At 41.1% G+C, this 22,103-nt stretch overlaps 1 protein-coding gene across 1 annotated transcript; it reads left to right on the top strand.

The window, feature by feature from the left end:
* Positions 1 to 2,639: 2,639 nt before the first annotated feature.
* Positions 2,640 to 20,889, top strand: LOC112413822 (HLA class II histocompatibility antigen, DO beta chain). Its single transcript, XM_024765913.1, has 6 exons — positions 2,640 to 2,783; positions 15,200 to 15,469; positions 15,932 to 16,213; positions 16,661 to 16,771; positions 17,034 to 17,065; positions 17,231 to 20,889. Exons 1-6 carry the CDS (start codon positions 2,693 to 2,695, stop codon positions 17,264 to 17,266), a joined length of 822 nt encoding a protein of 273 aa, XP_024621681.1. The 5' UTR covers positions 2,640 to 2,692; the 3' UTR covers positions 17,267 to 20,889.
* The last annotated feature ends 1,214 nt before the right edge of the window (positions 20,890 to 22,103 follow it).

Raw genomic sequence — 22,103 nt, 5'->3', positions numbered from 1 at the left:
TCTGAGGCTGTCTGTTAGTCCAGCGATTTGGACTCGGTGCTGCCATGCAAAAAAAAAAAAAAAAAAAAAAGAAAGCAGAATAACAAAGAATAAAAAATAAAATTAAATTAGAAAAGTAAAAAATACATTAGGAAAAAAAATAAATGAAACAACAACAAGGTAAAACAAAACCACAGCAGCAAAAAAAAAAAAAGAGGGTCCAGAAAAGTCTTTGGCTGGGGGAGTGGGGAGGGGCTTAGGCGGGGGCAGGGCTTAGGGGGCGGGGCTTATGCTCAGGACCCATGCAAGTCTTGAGAGGGGTGGCAGGGGCAGGGCTTAGGCTCAGCGTGCCTGGAGGTGGCCTCGGAGGGTGGAGGTTCAGGCCTGGGACTCCAGCAGGCTCCTTGAGGCCCAACTACATGGGGGGAAATGCTAGACCCGTTCCTTTCCCATCCTCCAATCCCCCAAAAGTCTATCCCCATCTCCACTAATTCTCTTGCTGTAAGTGGGCCCCTCTGAGCATGGGAACCCCTCCCCCATTCACCCCTCAGGGGTGCCGGTCCTGTCCCACCTCCACTTCTCCTCCTCCCCTCCCTCCCGAGTCCTACCCAGTCGTGCGGGGGTTCCTCCTATCCCCTTAGGTGTCCAAGGTCCCCCACCAGTGCCTGGTAGGTGCCCTAGTTGTGAGGAGACGTGAACTCTGTGTCCTCCTACTCTGCCATCTTGACTCCCCCTGTCATCTTTCTTCTTCCCACACTTCATATGCGTGGAAGTTCTAATCCTTCAGGATTTACAGCTGGCTAGCAGTAAAAGTAGGAACATGAGACCTTGCTTGGGGTCTCATGCTTCACAGAAGCTTAGCACAAAACTCTCTATTAGAGTATCAGGGATTTGACCAGCTAATAAAGCCTTTGATTTACAATTTGCTATTACATTTATGGGTAGAGCTGTCCTGAGGGCATCTCAGCATATATGGTAAGGCATAATTCAAGTATTCCAGGCTCACCTGGTCAATTACCATCATAATCCCATATTACGCATCCATCAAAGCATGTGTTCCTTTAGGGAAATGAAGGAGAAAAAAATTCTATTGTATCTTCTCATTCAATGAAGTAGTGTGTGTGTGTGTGTGTGTGTGTGTGTGTGTATAAAATATATATACATATTTATTTTGGCTAATCAGTAATTTTTAAGGAGTTCCAGATACACTTTTTGTTTAACTGTTTATTTCCTCTCTTTTGTCCACATGCACATATGTGGAATTATAAAATTCTCTCTTGGCCACATGTATCAAATATCAACTTTATCAATTTCATCATGAACTCTTTCTTAGATGGTTAGAATTTCCTCTTCTTGTGTGCTCAAGCATTACAATGTTGATTTGATTCTTCCTGACATTACAGTGGATTGTTTCCCTGTCACTCCACCCAGGTTTTACGTTTCTTGAGGACAAGAAACATGTCTGTTTCATCTTGCACTGTCCACAATATTGGGCCATAGAGCGTGATGCTAATTAAATGATAATGCACTTACAGACCACTTTGGCAAAAAAGGAGTCTTGCTCTCCTTTTTTCCAGTTTCTTTTTAGCAGAAGATCTTGCCTTGTTCTAAACTGAGTTTATTGAAGCCACACAACTGGAACTTCCTCATTCCCCTCTATCACCCCAAACCTTCCTATTTCATTCATGTATCTGAAAAAGTCTTTCTCTTTTTATTGCCATGTGTGACAATTATTTGGATTCCAATCAACATTTGGAGAGTAATTTCTCTTTTCTTCTCCTTTTTATCTTCAATTTATCCTAAGTAGAGTTGACTTTCACTTGACTCAGAAACTTAGGAAGATCTTTTCTAGCTTAAAAGCAATTTTTCCTTAGTGTTGCTTTTCTCTCAAGAGAGAGTCTCATCTTTTCCCTTGTTTTCACTTCCAAAATTCACGAAGCACTGCTTACATCTCCTGCCTTCATTTTCTCATTTTAATCCACTCTTTACCTTTTTGAAATATTGCTTCTACCTTTAACACTCTGTTCCATTGAAGGCTTTTGGTGCCCCATTACTTATAAAACGCAATAATGCTTTCTTTTCTTTTATCCTTTTAGCCATTTTTTGCAGCATTTTATTCTTTTGAGAATCCTCTCTCCATGTTTTTTTTTTTTTTTTTTTCTTCTTCCCCCTGTCTTGGTTTACAGGAAATCCTCTTCAGGTAATTCTCAGTCTCTTCAATTTCTTCTCTGATAATCCTTTCCCTAACTCCTCATAAGGTCCATGCTTCAAAATGCTGTCTACTATCTTCTTTATTTACACACTCTCTGTAGGCAATGTGAACGACCCCATCGGCATGGATATCTATTAGTCACAGCAGGCCAGGGACAGTGCTATATGAGGATAGTAAGATCCATGATAAACCATCTGCCCAGTTCTTCTAAGACCACATACCTTTTTCTCCTAGCCGGTTTCCATGTACCTAAACTGCTGCCAGTGATTCCGCAGGTAAACAGTTCTTGAGTGGTAACTACTTTATGAAAGTATTCTACCCAGCACCTAATGACACAAAGCCTCTCTGTCTTGATTGGTTATCCATGTGAGGAGTTTCCAATCCTGGGGAGGCCAGAAAGGTATCTCTATTCTTCATGAATATTTTTGACTGAGTTGTGTGTGGGCAAGCCCCATTCTAAAGAGGTGGACGATTTTTCTGTCTCGCTTGTTTTCTTCCAGAATGGGTTCTAGCTGGGTTCCCTGGGTGGTGGCTTTGTTAGTGACGGTAATCAGGCTGGATTCCTCCATGACTCAAGGCAGAGATGCTCCAGGTAAGGACACAGTGATTTCTTTCATGTGTACATGCAAAAACTGGCATGGGGGAGGAAGGCCTTTCCCTACAGGTCCAGGCTCCAGTCCAGACCGGAAGGGGCTTCTAGGTTCAAAGAGAGTCTTCTTCCCTTTGATAGGAAATTATTCCTTCCCTCTTTACCACATGCAATGGACCGGCAGGAAAAGGGTCTTCCTGTCCCACAGCCACGGATTCAAGGAGTCCGGAGGCAGGAAAAAGGGAAACATGGCTTGCTTAGGGTCCTTATGGCATTAGTGTCAGTCTGGAGGACTGTAATAAATGGAGGCAGTCTGAGAATAGCTGCTGTCCTTCCGCCAGGAGTTTGATGATTGTGACTGTTTCCGTATGTATCCAATTGAGGTGTATGTGAATAAAAGAACTTGGAAACGAAGGTTGCTTCATTTGACATTTTTAAGCCCCTATAATATGGTCAGATTGTACGAAGCGATCTTGAGAAATGAGAGAAATTGAATGTATTAGAAATTGTATTAGGACACGGCTCAAACCCGTGTCCCCTGCACTGGCAGGCAGATTCTTAACCACTGCGCCACCAGGGAAGTCCCCCACCTTCTTTTTTTTCAGATGTAAATGTACTTTTTATTAAATCAGAAAAAGATACAGTACACATGGTATCAGTCAATCATATGGCTACTTTGGATTACATTTTAATACACTCATCGTCCTATGTACTCCTCTGTACAAGTATTAAAAAAAAACTCAGGTATTTGAATAATCTTCTGTACATTTTTATTATTAACGGGGGTTATAGGGAGGGTATACATGTATTAGAAATTGAATGCCTGTCCTCGTGTTACCAGGTACATGTATTTACTGCTGTTATTTTTCTAGCTGAGGAGTTAAGCTATGCAAACATGAAGTGATATTACATTCTGAAAACATATTTATCAGAAGAAAACAGGATATAACATGCTAAAAAACAGAACCCCTTTGAATGTCAAAGTCTCATTAAACACAAAAGAGGAACAAACCTAGGGGTGTGGAGGGTGGGTGTGAGGAGATCGTTATTCTTGGAGAATAGAAACCTCTCTGAGCTTATAATATCCACTGAACAACAACAACACATGCACAGTCAGTAAGATCTAAACTCTGACACAGATCTGACTGAAAACTAACTTTTAAAATATTTTTATCTAGAATGTAAGACAAAATAGAGATTTGGAAGTTAGAGCATTGTTTGAAATTAGCTGAGTTCGAGATGAGTCTGGCTGACCCAGGAAGGATGCTGCTGTTCTGACACTCAGTCCAATAGTTCCTCTGAATGTAGAAATGAAGGAAAATCTACTACTCAAGATCAATAACAATTCTCCTTCAGGTCTCAACTGAAATGCCATTTCTTCAGGGAGATCTTTCCTGATCAGCTTACATTATTAACCCATTTGAATGTCCTTTTATATTGTTCTCAAGTGCACAGAATGGAGTTAATATTCCCCAGTGACTTCACAGCACCTTGTAATCACTGATCAGAACAAGGACGCTCTCCTCTCTTCCCTTGTCTCCATTCTCACTCCCTCCCTTCCATTCTAATGTGTCTGGTATGTCTTTAAGTATGAGGGTGGCTTTTAGGAAGATGGAGCATTGTTTTCCTGTGTGTATTTAAAAAGATATATTTTTTTTGGAGTGTAACTGCTTTACAATATTGTGATAGTTTCTACTGTACAACGAAATGAGGCAGCTATATGTATACATATATCCCCTTCCTCTTAGACCTCCCTCCCACCCCCGATCCCACCCATTTAGGTCATCACAGAGCACTGAGCTGATCTTCTTGTGCGTTATAGCATGTTCCCACTAGCTATCTATTTTACACATGGTCGTGTATATATGTTATTCCTAATCTCCCAATTCGTCCCACCCTCTCCTTCGCCTCCGTTTCCACATGTCTGTTCTCTACGTCTGCATCTCTACTCCTGCCCTGCAAATAGGTTCATCTGTACCATTTTTCTAGATTCCATGTACATGTGTTAATATGTGATATTTATTTTTCTCTTTCTGGCTTACTTCACTCTGTATGACAAACTCTAGGTCCATCTACATCTCTGCAAATGATCCAATTTCGTTCCTTTTCATGGCTGAGTAATATTCCATTGTATATACGTACCACATCTTCTTTATCCATTCATCTGTCGATGGGCATTTAGGTTGTTTCCATGTCCTGGCTATTGTAAATAGTGCTGCAATGAACATTGGGGTACATGTGTCCTTTTGAATTATGGTTTTCTTAGGGTATATGCCCAGTAGTGGGATTGCTGGGTCATATGGTAGTTCTAGTTTCAGTTTTTTAAGGAACCTCCATCCTGTTCTCGATAGAGGCTGTATCAATTTACATTCCCACCAGCAGTGCAAGGAGGTTCCTTTTCTCCACACCCTCTTCAGCATTTATTGTTTGTAGATTTTTTGATGATGGCCATTCTGACAGGTGTGAGGTGATACCTCATTGTAGTTTTGATTTGCATTTCTCCAATAATTAGTGATACTGATCAGCCTTTCATGTGCCTCTTGGCCATCTGTATGTCTACTTTGGTGAAATGTCTACTTTGGTGAAATATCTATTTAGGTCTTCCGCCCATTTTGATTGGGTTGTTTTTTTTTTTTTTGATATTGAGCTGCATGAGCTGTTTGTGTATTTTGGAGATTAATCCTTTGTCTGTTGCTTTGTTTGCAAATATTTTCTCCCATTCTGAAGATTGTCTTTTCATCTTGTTTATGGTTTCCTTTGCTCTGCAAAAGCTTTTAAGTTTTATCAGGTCCCATTTGTTTTTATTTTCCTTACTCTAGGAGGTGGGGTCAAAAAAGATCTTGCTGTGGTTTATGTCAAAGAGTGTTTTTCCTATGTTTTCCTCTAAGAGTTTTCTAGTGTCCAGTCTTACATTTAGGTCTTTAATCCATTTGGAGTGTATTTTTGGGTATGGTGTTAGGGAGTGTTCTGATTTCATTCTTTTACATGTAGCTGTCCTGTTTTCCCAGCACCACTTATTGAAGAGATTGTCTTTCCTCCACTGTATGTTCTTACCTCCTTTGCCATAGTTTAGGTGACCATAGGTGTGTGGGTTTATCTCTGGGCTTTCTATCCTGTTCTACTGATCTATATTTCTGTTTTTGTGCCAATACGATACTGTCTTAATTAATGTAGCTTTGTAGTATAGTTTGAAGTTGGAGAGCCTGATTCCTCCAGCTCTGCTTTTCTTTCTCCAGATTGCTTTGGCTATTCAGGGTCTTTTGTTTTCCATACAAATTGTAAAATCTTTTTTTCTAATTCTGTGAAAAATGCCATTGGTAATTTGATAGGGATTGCATTGAATCTGTAGATCGCTTTGGGTAGTATGGTCATTTTCACAATATTGATTCTTCCCATCCAAGAACATGGTATATCTCTCCATCTGTTTGTGTCATGTTTGATTTCTTTCATCAGTGTTTTATAGTATTCTGAGTACAGGTCTCTTGCCTCCTTAGGTAGGTTTATCCCTATGTATTTTATTCTTTGTGTTGCGATGGTAAATGAGATTGTTTCCTTAATTTCTCTTTCTGATTTTTCATTGTTAGTGAATAGGAATGCAAGAGATTTCTGTGCATTCATTTTGTATCCTGCAACTTTACCAAATTCATTGATTAGCCCTAGTAGTTTTCTGGTGGCAACTTTAGGATTTTCTATGTATAGTATCGTGTCATCTGCAAACAGTGGCAGTTTTACTTCTTTTCCATTTTGTATTGCTTTAATTTCTTTTTCTTCTCTGATTGCCATGGCTAGGACTTCCAAAACTATGTTGAATAATAGTGGTGAGAGTGGACATCCTTGTCTGGTTTCTGATCTTAGTGGAAAGGCTTTCAGTTTTTCACCATTGAGAATGATGTTTGCTGTGGGTTTGTCATATATGGCCTTTATTATTCAGTGAGCCAAAAAGTGCCTTTCGTTTTTTAAGTAAAAATAAAAGGCACATTTTTCATTTTCACCAAGAACTTTATTGAACAACTTATTCACCATTTTTTTTACACTACCTTCTGCCAGTTTTCAGGCAACTTCATAATTCCATCTTCCCAAACCTTTTTATATTTTTGAGCAAAGAGCTGTTTCGGGTGCCTTGTACGGTCTTCCAGGGAATTGAATTTTTTTCCATTAAGAGAATATTGTAAAAACCAAAATACATGGAAACCCGAAGGTGCAATATCTGGTCAATACAGCAGATGAATCAGAACTTCCCAGTGAAGCTGTAACAGTTTCTGCCTGGTCATCAAAGAAACATGAGGTCCTGCATTATCCTGATGGAAGATTATGTGTTTTCTGTTGATAATTCTGGAAGCTTTTCATCGAGTGCTGCTTTCAGTTGGTCTAATTGGGAGCAGTACTTGTTGGAATTAATCGTTTGGTTTTCTGCAAGGAGCTCATAATAGAGGACTCCCTTCCAATCCCACCATATACACAGCATCACCTTCTTTGGATGAAGACCGGCCTTTGGTGTGGTTGTTGGATGTTCATTTCGCTTGCCCCACGATCTCTTCCTTTCCACATTATTGTATAGTAACCACTTTTCTTCGCCAATCACAATTTGTTTTAAAAATGGAACGCTTTCATTATGTTTCAGTAGAGAATCACATGCGGAAATATGGTCAAGAACGTTTTTTCCGCTTAACTTACAGAGAACCCAAACATCAAAGCCATTAACATGACCAAGCTGGTGCAAATGATTTTCAGTGCTTGATTTGGATATTTTGAGTATGTCGGCTGTCTCCTGCATGGTATAACGCTGACTGTTCTCAATTACTGTTTTAATTTGATCGCTATCAACTTCAACTGGTCTACCCGACAGTGGAGCATTGTCCAGCGAGAAATCTCCAGTACAAAACTTCGTGAACCACTTATGACACGTTTGATCAGTCACAGCACCTTCTCCATACATTGCACAAATCTTTTTGTGCGTTTCAGTTGCATTTTTACCTTTCTTGAAATAGTAAAGCCTAATATGTTGAAAATGTTGCTTTTTTCTTCCATCTTCAATATTAAAATGGCTACACAAATATTCATCAATTTTGATAATTTTTTAAAAATGTATGCTGATATGACAGCTGTCGTATACAATCTAACAAAATTGTTTTGAATGAATTTAAAGACAACTAAGTTCTACTAGAGCCATATTACAGAAAAAAACACACAAACCTTTTAGCCCACCCAATATGTTGAGGTAGGTTCCCTCTATGCCCATTTTCTGGAGAGTTTTTTTTTTTTTAATCATAAATGTGTGTTGAATTTTGTCAAAAGATTTTTCTACATCTATTGAGATGATCATATGGTTTATTTATTTATTTGTTTGTTTGTTTATTTTTGGCTGCATTGGGTCTTTGTTGCTGCGTGCAGGCTTTCTCTAGTTGTGGTGAGTGGGGGCGACTCTTCATTGTGGTGTGCGGGCTTCTCATTGTGGTGGCTTGTCTTGTTGCAGAGCATGGGCTCTAGGCACACAGGCTTCAGTAGTTGTGGCACGCAGGCTCTGTAGTTGTGGATCACGGGCTTAGTTACTCCGCGGCATGTGGGATCTTCCCAGACCAGGGCTCGAACCTGTGTCCCCTGCATTGGCAGGTGGATTCTTAACCACTGAGCATCCAGGGAAGCCTGATAATATGGCTTTTATTCCTTAATTTGTTAATATGGCGTATCACATTTATTGATTTGCGTATATTGAAGAATCCTTGCATTCCTGGGACAAATCCCACTTGATCATGGTGTATGATCCTTTTAATGTGTTGTTGGATTCTGTTCGCTAGTACTTTGTTGAGGATTTTTGTGACTATGTTCATCAGAGGTATTGGTCTGTAAGTTTCTTTTTGTGTGTGTGATATCTTTGTCTGGTTTTGGTATCAGGGTGATGGTGGCCTCAGAGAACGAATTTAGGAGTGTTCCTCCCTCTACAGTCTTTTGGAAGAGTTTGAGAAGTATAGGTGTCAGCTCTTCTCTAAATGTTTGATAGAATTCGCCTGTGAAGCCAACTCGTCCTGGACTTTTGTTTGTTGGAAGACTTTTAATCACAGTTTTAATTTCATTACTTGTGATAGGTCTGTTTATATGTTCTATTTCTTCCTGGTTCAGTCTTAGAAAATTGTACCTTTCTAAGAATTTGTCCATTTCTTCCAGGTTGTCCATTTTATTGGCATATAGTTATGTGTAGGAGTCTCTTATAATCCTTTGTATTTCTGTGGTGTCAGTTGTAATTCTCCTTTTTCATTTCTCATTTTATTGATTTGCATCCTCTCCTTTTTTCTCTTGATGAGTCTGGCTAAAGGTGTATCAATTTTGTTTATCTTCTCAAAGAACCAACTTTTAGTTGTATTGACATTGCTATTGTTTTCTTCGTTTCTATTTCATTTATTTCTGCTCTGATCTTCATGATTTCTTTCCTTCTACTGACTTGGGTTTTCTTTGTTCTTCTGTCTCTAGTTGCTTTAGGTGTAAGGTTAGATTTTTCATTTGAGGTTTTTCTTGTTTCTTGAGGTGAGATTGAATTGCTATAAACTTTCCTCTTAGGAAGTCTTTTGCTGTGTCCCATAGGTTTTGGGTCGTCGTGTTTTCGTTGTCATTTATTTCTATGTTTTTTTTTTTTGCGGTACGCGGGCCTCTCACTGTTGTGGCCTCTCCCGCTGCGGAGCACAGGCTCGGTCGTGGCATGTGGGATCTTCCCGGACCGGGGCATGAACCCATGTCCCCTGCATCGGCAGGTGGACTCTCAACCACTGCACCACCAGGGAAGCCCTTTCTATGTATTTTTTAATATCCTCTGTGATTTCCGCAGTGATCTCTTGGTTATTTAGTAGTGCACTATTTAGTCTCCATCTATTTGTGTTTTTTACAGTTTTTTTTTCCTGTAATTGATTTCTAATCTCATAGTGTTGTGGTCGGAAACAATGCTTGATACGGTTTCAATTTTCTTAAATTTTTGAGGCTTGACTTGTGACCCAAGATGTGATCTACCCTGGAGAATGTTCCACGTGAACCTGAGAAGAAAGTGTATTCTGCCGCTTTAGGTGGAATGTCCTATAAGTATCAATCAAATCTATCTGGTCTATTGTGTCCTTTAAAGCTTGTGTTTCCTTATTTGTTTTCTGTCTGGATGATCTGTCCATTGGTGTAAGTGGGGTGTTAAAGTCCCCCACTATTACTGTGTGTTACTGTTGACTTCCTCTTTTATGGCTGTTAGCATTTGCCTTATGTACTGAGGTGCTCCTATGTTGGGAGGATATTTAAATCATATTTATTTTATTTAAATCATAAATATTTATAATTGTTATATCTTCTTCTTGGATTGATCCCTTGGTCATTATGTAGTGTCCTTCATTATCTCTTGTAACAGTCTTTATTTTAAAGTCTATTTTATCTGATATGAGTATTGCTAGTCCAGCTTTCTTTTGATTTCCATTTGCATGGGATATCCTTTTCCATCCCCTCACTTTCAGTCTGTATGTGTCCCTAGATCTGAAGTGGGTCTCTTGTAGACAGCACATATATGGATCTTGTTTTAGTATCCATTCAGTCAGTCTGAGTCTTTTGGTTAGGGCATTTAATCCATTTACATTCAAGGTAATTATCAATATGTATGTTCCTACTGCAGTTTTCTTAATTGTCTTGGGTTTGTTTTTGTGGGTCTTTTTCTTCTCTCGTGCTTCCCACTTAGAGAAGTTCCTTTAGCATTTGTTGTAAAGCTGGTTTGGTGGTATTGAATTCTCTTAGCTTTTGCTTGTCTGAAAAGCTTTTGACTTCTCCATCGAATCTGAATGAGATCCTTGCTGGGTAGAGTGATCTTTGTTGTAGGTTTTTCTCTTTCATCACTTTAAATATGTCCTGCCACTCCCTTCTGGCCTGCAGACTTTCTGATGAAAAATCAGCTGCTAACCTTATGGGGATTCCCCTGTATGTTATTTTTTTGTTTTCCCTTGCTGCTTTAAATTTTTTTCTTTTTATTTAATTTTTGTTAGTTTGATTAATATGTGTCTTGGTGTGTTTCTCCTAGGGTTTATCCTGTATGGGGCTCTCTGTGTTTTCTGAACTTGGGTGACTATTTCGTTTTCCATGTTAGGGAAGTTTTTGACTATAATCTCTTCAAATATTTTCTCAGACCCTTTCTTTTTGTTTTCTTCTGAGACTTTTTTTTTTTTTGTGGTACGCGGGCCTCTCACTGCTGCGGCCTTCCCTGCCGCGGAGCACAGGCCCCGGATGCGCAGGCCCAGTGGCCATGGCCCACGGGCCCAGCCGCTCTGCGGCACGCGGGATCCCCCCGGACTGGGGCACGAACCCACGTCCCCCGCATCGGAAGGCGGACCCCCAACCACTATGCTACCAGGAATGCCCCTTCTGAGACTTTTATAATTCGAATATTGGTGTATTTCATGTTGTCCCAGACGTCTCTGAGACTGTTTTCAATTCTCTTCATTCTTTTTCCTTTATTATGCTCCTTGGCAGTTATTTCCACCATTCTATCTTCAAGCTCACGTATTTGTTCTTCTGCCTCAGTTTTTGATTCCTTCTATTGTATTTTTTATTTCAGTTACTGTGTTGTTCATCTTTGTTTATTCTTTAGTTCTTCTGGGTCTTTGTTAAACATTTCTTGTATTTTCTCGATCCATGCCTGAATTCTATTTCCAAGATTCTGAATCATCTTTACTATCATTACTCTGAATTCTTTTTCAGGTAGGTTGCCTATTTCCTCTTCATTTAGTTGGTCTTGTCGGTTTTTATCTTGCTCCTTCATCTGTAAGATATGTTTTTATTGTCTCATTTTTTTTTTTTTTTTTGGATGGGTGGGACTGTGTTCCTGTCTTATTGGTGGTTTGGCCTGAGGCTTCCAGCCCTGGAGTTTGTAGGCTGTTGGGTAGAGCTGGGTCTTGGTGCTGAGATGAGGACCTCTGGGAGACCTCACTCTGATTAATATTCCCTGGGGTCTGAGGCTGTCTGTTCATCCAGCGATTTGGACTCAGTGCTCCCACCATAGGAGGTGACCCCTGACCCCTGGCCTGGGAACCAAGATCCTGCAAGCTGCACAGGGTGGCAAAAAAATAAAAAAGGGCAGAAAGTAACAAAGAGTGAACAATAATAAAAGATTAGAAAACTAACAGATATGTTAGAAAAAATAAAATATAAATGAAACAACAACCAGAAGGTAAAACAGAATCACAGTAGCAAAAATATAGGGAAAAAAAGGCCGGAAAAGGCCTTGGCTATGTGGGGTGAGGCTTAGGCATGGGCATCCTTTAGGTGGGGGCGGGGCCTTATGCTTAAGCCCTTGGGGTGGGGGGTGGGAATTAGGCTCAGTGCCGTTGGAGGGGCCCTGATGTGCCTCTGGCCTCAGAGTAGGGATGATCAGGCCTGAGACCTTAGCAGGCTCCCCGTTCACCTTTACTCTTCTTCCCCTACCCCCTCTCTCCCACACCCTTAGGACCCACATGGCAGGAGGGGTCCCCGGATGGTGGAGGACTCAGGACCCGAGTGGGCAGGAGAAATGCTATCCACGTTCCCCCGAGTCCTCTGAAACTCCAAGGGTCCCTCCAGGCACAGGAACCCCTCCCCTCCCCCAGCCACCCCTCAGGGGCACTGGTTCCCTCCAACCTCCACTTCTCTTTCCCCCTTGCTCTCCCCCATGTCCTCCCCAGTCACTTGGGGGTTCCTTCTATCCCCTTGGGTGTCAAGGTCCCCCACCAGCCTCTGGTAGGTGCCCTAGTTGTGGGGAGACACGAACTCCACATCCTCCAAGTCCGCCATCTTGACTCCGCTCCCTCCTGTGTTTTTAAATTTTAATAAATGTCATTGTGCGATGAATCACGTTCTGTTTCTTCTCTTACCTAACACAATGCTTTTGAGCTCTCCCTCGGTGTTGGTGTTCGTGAATCCAAACCTGTCTTTATTGATAGGGAAGCAGATCAGGGAGGGGAAGTGTCTGTTTCTATGTAAAATGAACTAGAACTTAAGTGAATTGAGACCAATCCAGGTCCATTTACCAGTCTGTCTCTTAAAATTGTCCAGGGGCTTCCCTGGTGGCGCAGTGGTTGAGAGTCCGCCTGCCGATGCAGGGGACACAGGTTCGTGCCCCGGTCTGGGAAGATCCCACATGCTGCGGAGCGGCTGGGCCCGTGAGCCATGGCCGTTGAGCCTGCGCGTCCGGAGCCCGTGCTCCGCAACGGGAGAGGCCACAACAGTGAGAGGCCCGCGTACCGCAAAAAAAAAAAAATTGTCCAGATCTTCAAATCTAAGACAACTATCACCACCTTAGTTTGTTTGGGTTGCTATGACAAATGCCACAGATTGCGTTGCTTATAAACAACAGAAATTTATTTCTCAAAGTTCTGGAGGCTGGGAAGTCCGAGATCAAGGTTGCAGCATGGTTGTGTTCTGGGAAAGGCTTTCTTTCTGGTTCAGAGCGGGCACCTTCTCTCTGTGCCATCACATGGTGGAAGGGGCTAGGGAGCTCTCTGGAACCTCTTTTCTAGGGACACTAATCCCTTTCATCAGGAATCCATGCTCCTGACCTAAGTACCTCCCCCAACACTGCGGACTAATACCATTACCCTTGGGGGTTGGGGTTTCAACATGTGAATGGAGGGAACACAAACATCCAGACCACAATACACAATCATACTTTTTCTTACCTATGAAGACTGATTAAATAGCTTTGGGAAATTAAATTGTTTTGGAGAACATAGCAATTAGAAAAGAGTTACATTGTATGAAAGTCAGTATAGATTTCAAACTAATCACTATCAATACTAATAAGGTACTTTGAAAGTGGAAAATCATAATGGAGAGTGGATTTGCATTTTTACTTATTTATTTAAAATTTATTTTTAAAAATATTTATTTATTTTTGTCTGTGTTGGGTCTTCGTTGCTGCACACGGGCTTTTTCTAGTTGCAGCACGCGGACTTCTCATTGTGGTGGCTTCTCCTGTTGTGGAGCACAGGCTCTAGGAGTGCGGGCTTCAGTAGTTGTAGCACACGGGGTCAGTAGTTATGGCTCGTGGGATCTAGAGTGCAGGCTCAGTAGTTGTGGCGCACAGGCTTAGTTGCTCCGTGGCATGTGGGATCTTCCTGGAACAGGGCTCAAACCCATGTCCCCTGCATTGGCAGAGAGATTCTTAACCACTATGTCACCAGGGAAGTCCCTAAAATTTATTTTTTATTGAAGTATGGTTGAATCACAATGTTGTGTTCATTACTGCTGTACAGCAAAGTGACTCAGTTATACATTCTTTTTCATATTCTTTTCCATTATGGTTTATCACAGGATATTGAAGGATTTGGATTTTTTTTTTTTTTTTTTTTTTGCGGTACGCAAGCATGTGGGATCTTCTTGGACCGGGGCACGAACCCGTGTCCCCTGCATCGGCAGGCGGACTCTCAATCACTGCGCCACCAGGGAAGCCCGGATTTGGATTTTTTAATTCATTCTTCAGTGGAAGTGTTTAATATAAAAGTTTCCAGAAAAGGTTTAAGTTAACCCTATATTCACCATATTATTACAACCACTAGAACTGTGCATACAGGGCCAATGATGATGATGATGATGACAAAAGGCATCTTCAAGTCGTGAGTTAATACTATTTTACCCAACATAGATAGAGGTAATGAGGTCATTACCTTACTAGAGCCAACAGAGGGGATGACGTCTCTGAGTAATCGTGCAAAGCAAAATGTCCAGAAGAAAATTCATTAAAAAAAAATTTTTTTTTTTTCCTGTGCCACCTGGAATCTTAGTTCCCCAATCAGGGATTGAACCTGTGCCTCCTGCAGTGGAAGCACAGAGTCTTAACCACTGAACCACCAGGGAAGTCCCCAGAAGAAAATTCTTGAGAAAACCCATAGTGAGTGGAAAGTACAAGGGGAGTCTATTTCACACCTACTATGAACCTACTCTGCATTTCTTTACCCCACCTCCATCCTCCTTTCACTTTACTCCAGAAGGAATATATAGAATTAACCTACTAACGGCAAGAATACTATTGAACTATTCCATACAGGGCTGGGAATTTTTGGGCTTCTGAAAGCTTGGCTTGGAGAAACTTAGCACAGTGTCTGGCAAAATACAAACAAGTCTATAAATATTGGTCAAAGGAATGAATATTTGTTGAATGAAAGTTTATGTCTCTGGACACATTCTGACTTGCTTCTTTGGGTTACAGGTCTCCTGTTTGGCTGGCCTGGTAGGCTGGACCTCAGGCTTCTTTCAAAGAAGAATGGATGTCTCTTTGTTAAGAGGAACCAGGGTGGGGCCCAGGGGAGGAGAGGCTACTTTGGCCGATTTACTGAGGTCAAAGGCCTCTTCTTCAATCAATGTGGTCTGGCAATAATAAACCAGGTATGGGTTTCCTAATTGGGGCTGGTTCATAGTCTTTTTTTTTGGTTTTCTAGAAGATTTTGTGATTCAGGCAAAGGCTGACTGTTACTTCACCAATGGGACAGAAAATGTGCATTTTGTGGTCAGATTCATCTTTAACCTGGAGGAGTATGCACGTTTTGACAGCAACTTGGGGATGTTTGTGGCCTTGACGGAGCTGGGCCAGCCTGATGCTGAGCTGTGGAACAATCGGCCCGATATACTGGCAAGGAGTAGAGCCTCTGTGGATGCGCTCTGCAGACGCAACTACAAGCTGGGTGCACCCTTCACTGTGGGGAGAAAAGGTGAGGTGTAAGGTGGGGACTGCGGGGATTCAGGAATCTCCCCCGTGTGAGCCTGGCTGTGGCTCTTCTTCCTTGTACTGGGCAGTTTCCTGCTTCAGGATAGATGGGTCAGGAGCAGGGGAGTCTGTATATGTTCTGTCCTCAATTGTGACTCACTCACTATCCTCAGGGGTCAGTTCGTGGTGGTCTTGGGTCCCAGACCCCCAGTTCTCAGGGACTTTAAGGGCTAGTGTCTTCCCAAATACAAGGGGCAATTGTGGGCATGTGATAAAGCCTAAATCCTCCTTGCGACACTAACATACCCAGCGTTTGAGTCTTTGGGGGTGAGATTTTCCCACATTTCCAGTTTCTACTTGGGTGATTTGGGAAAGAAATATGGGGCTGAGATAACCTTTAATGAAACTCCTGTGTTGGCTTTGTGGATTTCCTTCACCATGTCTCATTTCTTCTCTCCCCTGCTAGTGCAACCAGAGGTGACTGTGTATCCAGAGAGGATCCCAGCCTTGCAGCACCACAATCGGCTGCTTTGCTCTGTGACAGGTTTCTATCCAGGGGACATCAAGATCACGTGGTTCCGGAATGGGCAGGAACAGAGAGAGGGGGTCATGTCCACTGGCCTCATTAGGAATGGAGACTGGACCTTTCAGACAATGGTGATGCTGGCAATGACTCCTGAACTCGGAGAGGTCTACACCTGCCTTGTTGATCATCCCAGCCTGCTGAGCCCTGTTTCTGTGGAGTGGAGTGAGAATCAGCTTATACTTTCTGGACAAAACTCGGCTCAATCTGACTCAAGACCTGTGTTACCTCTGTGTTCATCTTGGCTTCAACACTAGTTCTTCTTCCCTCTGATCTGAGGGAGTCATAGAAATTGGGGTCTTTGGGTTGGGGTGGGAAAAAACATGGCTATCCTTGGATCTTCCAAGAAATATGGAGGTGTAATCACCTTGTCACTTACTTCCAACTTTGGGAACTACTGTCCTCTAATGCTTTGGTCTTGGCATTTAGGGGGGCATTATTATTGGCTATAAGGCTCATTAACAGAAACTCCATGAGTACAAACCTTGGCCTTAAAGATGTAGTCCTTCCCTAGATAGCACTGGATTGGTGTCCAGCACAGGTTCTGGGATTTCAGGAAGGTACACCAAATATTGGGAGCTTTTGGCTCACTTTAATACATGTTTTCCATAGGAGCTCAGTCTGAATATTCTTGGAGAAAGATGCTGAGTGGAATTGCAGCCTTCCTGGTTGGGCTAGTCTTCCTTCTGGTGGGGATCGTCATCCACACCAGGGCTCGGAAAGGTAATGAGCTCTGAGGAGTACCCCTGCCCCCTGCCCCCTGGCTTTCCCCACTTCCCACTTTTCCTAACGTCTAAGGTGCAAGGCAGGGAGGGCTGATCATACCTCTCAGGTATCACTGGGATAGTTTTTTCCTGAAGCCAGAAACATTCTGGAGGGTAATTGGAGATGGAGTTCTGATACTCTGGGTCATCCCCCATCGCTCAGGATAATCACAACATTTGGTTCTAACTGGGGTATCCTATTTCTTCCTTTTTTATTGTAGGACGTGTGGAGACTCTGTTGTCTGGTGCTGAGGTAATGTTTCCTTCCTTAGCTTTTGGTGCCAGATCATTCACCCATCCTTTGGTGGAGGGAGGGTCACGGGGATAAGATGTAAGTGACTCTGGCTGGGTGCGCCGTCTGCTGAGTCCCTGTGCTGGAGGGTGGGGGACTCACGGGACTTTATCACTGTCCCTGCAGGTCCCAAGAGCAGTTCTTCATCCACAGCCACATTAAGGTCCTAATAGAAGCTTCTCCCCCTGGAGCCTGAAGAGGGTTTGAGTGGTCCTGGATTAAGTGAAGGACATTCATGAGGTCAATGTGCTGGATGACTGCTTTCCATGAGACCTTGGAGGAGTCCTGAACTGATTCTAGAGTCTTGTGTCCTGAGATCACATATCTCTCATCTTTGTGCCCTTCTTCCTCCTCCTTGTCTGTACTAGTCCCCATTTCCAGGGACAGTGTCCAGAAATTCTCCTAAGACCTAGCTCCTTCCAATCCCAAACTTTTTACTTTTCTGTGGTCCAGCCCTAACCCTCTAAGTCGTGATCTCCATCTTTCTTTCTTCCAAAGGCAGCCCCACAGTCTTCAGAAGACAAACGTTCAGGTAGTCACTGCTCCCTTTTCATTGTTTTTTAAAAAACTCTTTCCTTTCAAATAAAACTGAGATAGAGATTACCACATAAAATGTATAATTCAATACATGACTGACGGCAAAACCCCTATAATCAATGCTCAGTTCAAGAAATAGAACTTTTCCAGCTGCTGCATAAGTCTCCCTGCTGCAGGCCAATCAAAGCCCACTCCCTCCTCTCAAGAGTAGTCATATCCTTGCAAACTATTTGGGCCTTGAATTTCCTTTGAGGGATGATTTTATTACACTTAACAATTTAAAAAAAATCATCTGTAGGACTATACAGATGGTCTAATTTCGGGGTCAGCTTTGGTAAATTTTGTGCGGTAGATTGATTAGGGTACAAAGTATTTGTCATTCATCTCATGGAGATGTAGCTGGCCCTGGACTTAGACCATTCTGAGAGTACGTCTAAAGAAGGCTTACAGCTTTTACTTTCCTATTGGAAGTCCTGAGCCATCAGGTAAGAAGTTTGCCTTCATTGCTGATGGGACCACATAGGCCATGTTAGAGGCACTGGAATTGCTGAGGGAGAGAGTGTCTCTGTGTCCCAGTTGAGCCTCCAGAGGACCCCAGCCCCAGCTACCATCTGACTGCAACCACATGAGAGACCCTCTGTGAATACCACTTTCTAAGCTCAGTCAACTCCCAGAACTGTGAAAAATAATTAAAATGGCTGTAGTTTTAAGCCACTAAGTTTGGGTGTAATTTGTTATACAGAAATAGATCATGAGATGTTGTTTTTGGGTGTAATTTGTTATACAGAAATAGATGATGGAATGTTGTTTTTCAAAGAATTTTATCAAAACAACAAATCTACCGGCACAAACTTCTTTATATCCTGTTAGTATCTTTTAATGTTTGTAGAATCTGTAGCAATGGCATCTTTTTGTTACAGATGTTAGTAATTTGTAATTTGTATTTTTCTTCCTTATCAGTCTTGCAGGTGGTTTATCAAAAAAAAAACTCTAGCTTTGTGATTTTCTTTATTATACATCTATTGTTCATTCTATTTCCTCTCTTATCTTCATTATTTCCTTTCTTCTACTTTTTTTTGGCGTGTTTCTCCAGTTTACACAGCACCATTTGTTGAAGACACTATCCTTTCCCCATTGGATATTCTTGGCTCCCTTGTCAAATATTAGTTGAATATATATGGAAGGGTTTAATTCTGGGCTCTCTTTTCTGTTCCACTGGTCTATGTGTCCATTTTAATGTCAGTACTATACTGTTTTTATTACTATAGTTTAAAACCAGGAAGTGCGATGCCTCTGGCTTTGTTCTTCCTTCTCAGGGTTGCTTTGGGTATTCTGGGTCTTTTGTAGTTTATGATTTTTTTGCTATACAGGTTGCTAGTCCTACATCATTCACTTAAAACTTGGGGGGCTTCCCTGGTGGCGCAGTGGTTGAGAGTCCGCCTGCCAGTGCAGGGGACACGGGTTCGTGCCCCAGTCAGGGAGGATCCCACATGCCGCAGAGCGGCTGGGCCCGTGCGCCATGGCCGCTGAGCCTGCACGTCTGGAGCCTGTGCTCCGCAACAGGAGAGGCCCGCGTACAAAAAAAAAAAAAAAAAAAACTTGGTATATTAGTCTTTTGCATGGCTATACCACAATTCATCCATTCTCTCTCTTAAAATTAAGATTGTTTCTTTTCTCTTCAGTTACTTTTTTTTTATGTCATCTTGGCACATGTATGAGAATTTATTTAGAATGTTTTTATCTAGGATGGAAGTCTGGGATTATCCAACTACCCAAAGGGATATACACCAATATTTAACATATTTTATAGTTTTTTGATGTACAGAATTTTCATAATCAAGACAAAGTTGTCAGTTTTTCTTTTTGAATTTGGAAATAATTTTGTTATTCCTAACCTGGTGCAACAAACATTCAATTACAAGTCTCTTTAAGCTAATGTAGGATTGTTTCTTTTAGATAGATATTGTCTTAGTCCATTCAGGATACTACAACCAAATACCATAAACTGAGTAGCTTATAAACAGCAGAAAGTTATATTTCACAGTTCTGGAGGTGGGAAGTCTGAGATCAGGTTACCAGCAAGGTCGAGTTCTGGTGAAAACCCTCTTCTAGGTTTGCAGACTGTCAATATCTCACTGTGGCCTCACATGGTGGAAGGGAAGACCCTGGTCTTTTGGGCCCTTTATAAGGGCACTAATCCCATTCATAAGGGGTCCACCTTCAGAACTTAATCACCCCCCAAAGCTCTACATCTTAATACCATCACATTAGGGACTAGGTTTCAGCAGATACATTTTGTAGAGGCACAAACATTCAGAACATTGCAGATATATGGATGTGGATTTTATTATTGTTATCAATCATGTAACATTTGCACTTTAATATTTTAATAGATACCACCAAGCTCCCACTCATTCATGATGCTACTAATAATATACGAGAGAATCCATTCGCACAGACTCTTGTAAATCCTTTATTTAAAAAGCCCAGACTATTATATTTGCCAATTTGGGGGAGAAATATTTCATCACATTGCTATTTGAATTTGTATTTTTTTCTGATTATTGGTGTGTTTGAGTAAATATTTTATGTTTATTGGCCTTTGGTGTATTTGATTCTGTAAATAGTCTGTATCTTTGCCCACTTTTCTGTTGTTTATTTTTGTTCATTTATTTGTTGGTTTGTTGGCAATTTTACATAATAAGAAAGTTAGCCCATTGTCAGCCTTGTGTGTTGCAAAGTTTTCTGACCTTTACATATTTCTTTAAAATTTATTTAGTCCATGAAAATAAATTTAAAATTTTTATTCAAATGCATATTTTTATTTATGTCTTCTAGACTTTCTGTCTTGCTTAGGAAGACTCTTTTTGTTTTAAGAAGGATTATTTTAACAGGCTTCTTGAGGTATAATTTACTTACCACAAATTCACTCTTTGTACATGTAAAATTTAATGCTTTCAGTGAATTATAGTTTTTTTCTTTTAATTTATTTTTAATTGAGGTAACATTGGTTTATAACACTATATAAGTTTTATGTTACAACCTTATATTTCTATTTTTCTACACACTAGAGCATGCGCACTGCCAGATTTAGTTTCCATTCATCTTCATAGAGTTTATCCCCTTAACCCATTTCACCCTCCTCCCACTTCTGGGTATTTATCCAAAGACTATGAAAATTCTAACTCGAAAAGATATATGCGTCCCCATGTTTATCACAGCATTATTTGCAATAGCCAAGATATGGAAACAACCTAAGTGCCCACCAACAGATGAACGGATAAAAAAAGATGTGGTATATATATATACGTATATATATATGTATACGCACACACACACACATACAATGGAATACTATCAGCCATAAAGAAAGATGAAGTCTTGCCATTCACAACCACATGGCTGGACCTTGAGTGTATGACCCTAAGTAAAATAAATCAGATGGAGAAAGAGAAATCTGTATGATTTTACTGATATGTGGACTGCAAAAACAAGTAAATAAAAACAAAATAAACAAGACATATCAAACAAAAATAAATGCTTAGTTACAGAGAACGGAGTAGTGGTTACGGTGGTGTCTTTTGATTGGTTAATTCAACCTATTTACATTTAGGGTGAATATTGATAGATGAGGACATGGTACTGCCATTCTATCTTTTGTTTTCTGGTTGTTTTATGTCTCTATTGCTTCTTTTTTCCTTGTGTTTCTATCTGCCATTTTAGCTTGGTGGTGTTAAAGGACGTTTTTCTCAGTTTCCTCTTTTTTAATGTTTCATGTCTCTGCTCTAGGTTTATGTTTTGTTGTTACCATGAGATTTGTATAAAACATCTCATATATAAAATAGTCTTTTTTTCTGCTGATAGCATCTTATCTTCATTTACCTATATGACTTCTGTATTTTTCCTCTTCCCTTTTTATGTTTTTGTTGTCTCAAATTATCCCTTATGTTGTGTTTGTTCTCAGATTGAAGTAGCTATAGTTATTTTTATGCCTCGCCCCCCTTTTACCTTTATGCTACAATAAATGTTTGAAAACCTATTCTGATACAGAGCTGCAATTTTCTGCTTCTGTCTGTGTATCACCTTACTCAAAGTTGTGTGTACTTTTTACCTTTTTGAAAGCAGCTCTTTTGCCCCTTTCCTATTTGCCCATTTCTGTTCCTCTCTAACCTTAAAAGAACCTAATTATAGGAATGAGATCACTAGGCAATTGAAACTAACTCCCGACTTATGCTTTCCTGAATGCACACCATGCCTTGTCTAACCTGTTGATTCTTTTCCTAGATAAAAAGCAGTTAAAAAATGACTAGCTCTCTACCCCCAGCAGCTCAACCGCCCCCCCGCCCCCCCCAAGCAATCCTGCAGGAGATCACGCAGGCAAGATAACATCTGAACAGAGAGTCAGCCAGTCTGCACACAATGGAGAATGATGCAGAACCCAGCCTCCTGCCTTGGTGATTCA

Source organism: Neophocaena asiaeorientalis, unplaced genomic scaffold (assembly GCF_003031525.2).
Source record: "Neophocaena asiaeorientalis asiaeorientalis breed wild unplaced genomic scaffold, Neophocaena_asiaeorientalis_V1.1 scaffold46, whole genome shotgun sequence".
Taxonomy (NCBI): domain Eukaryota; kingdom Metazoa; phylum Chordata; class Mammalia; order Artiodactyla; family Phocoenidae; genus Neophocaena; species Neophocaena asiaeorientalis.
The sequence above is the reverse complement of the archived record's forward strand: the minus strand, read 5'-3'. Positions and strand labels throughout refer to the sequence as shown.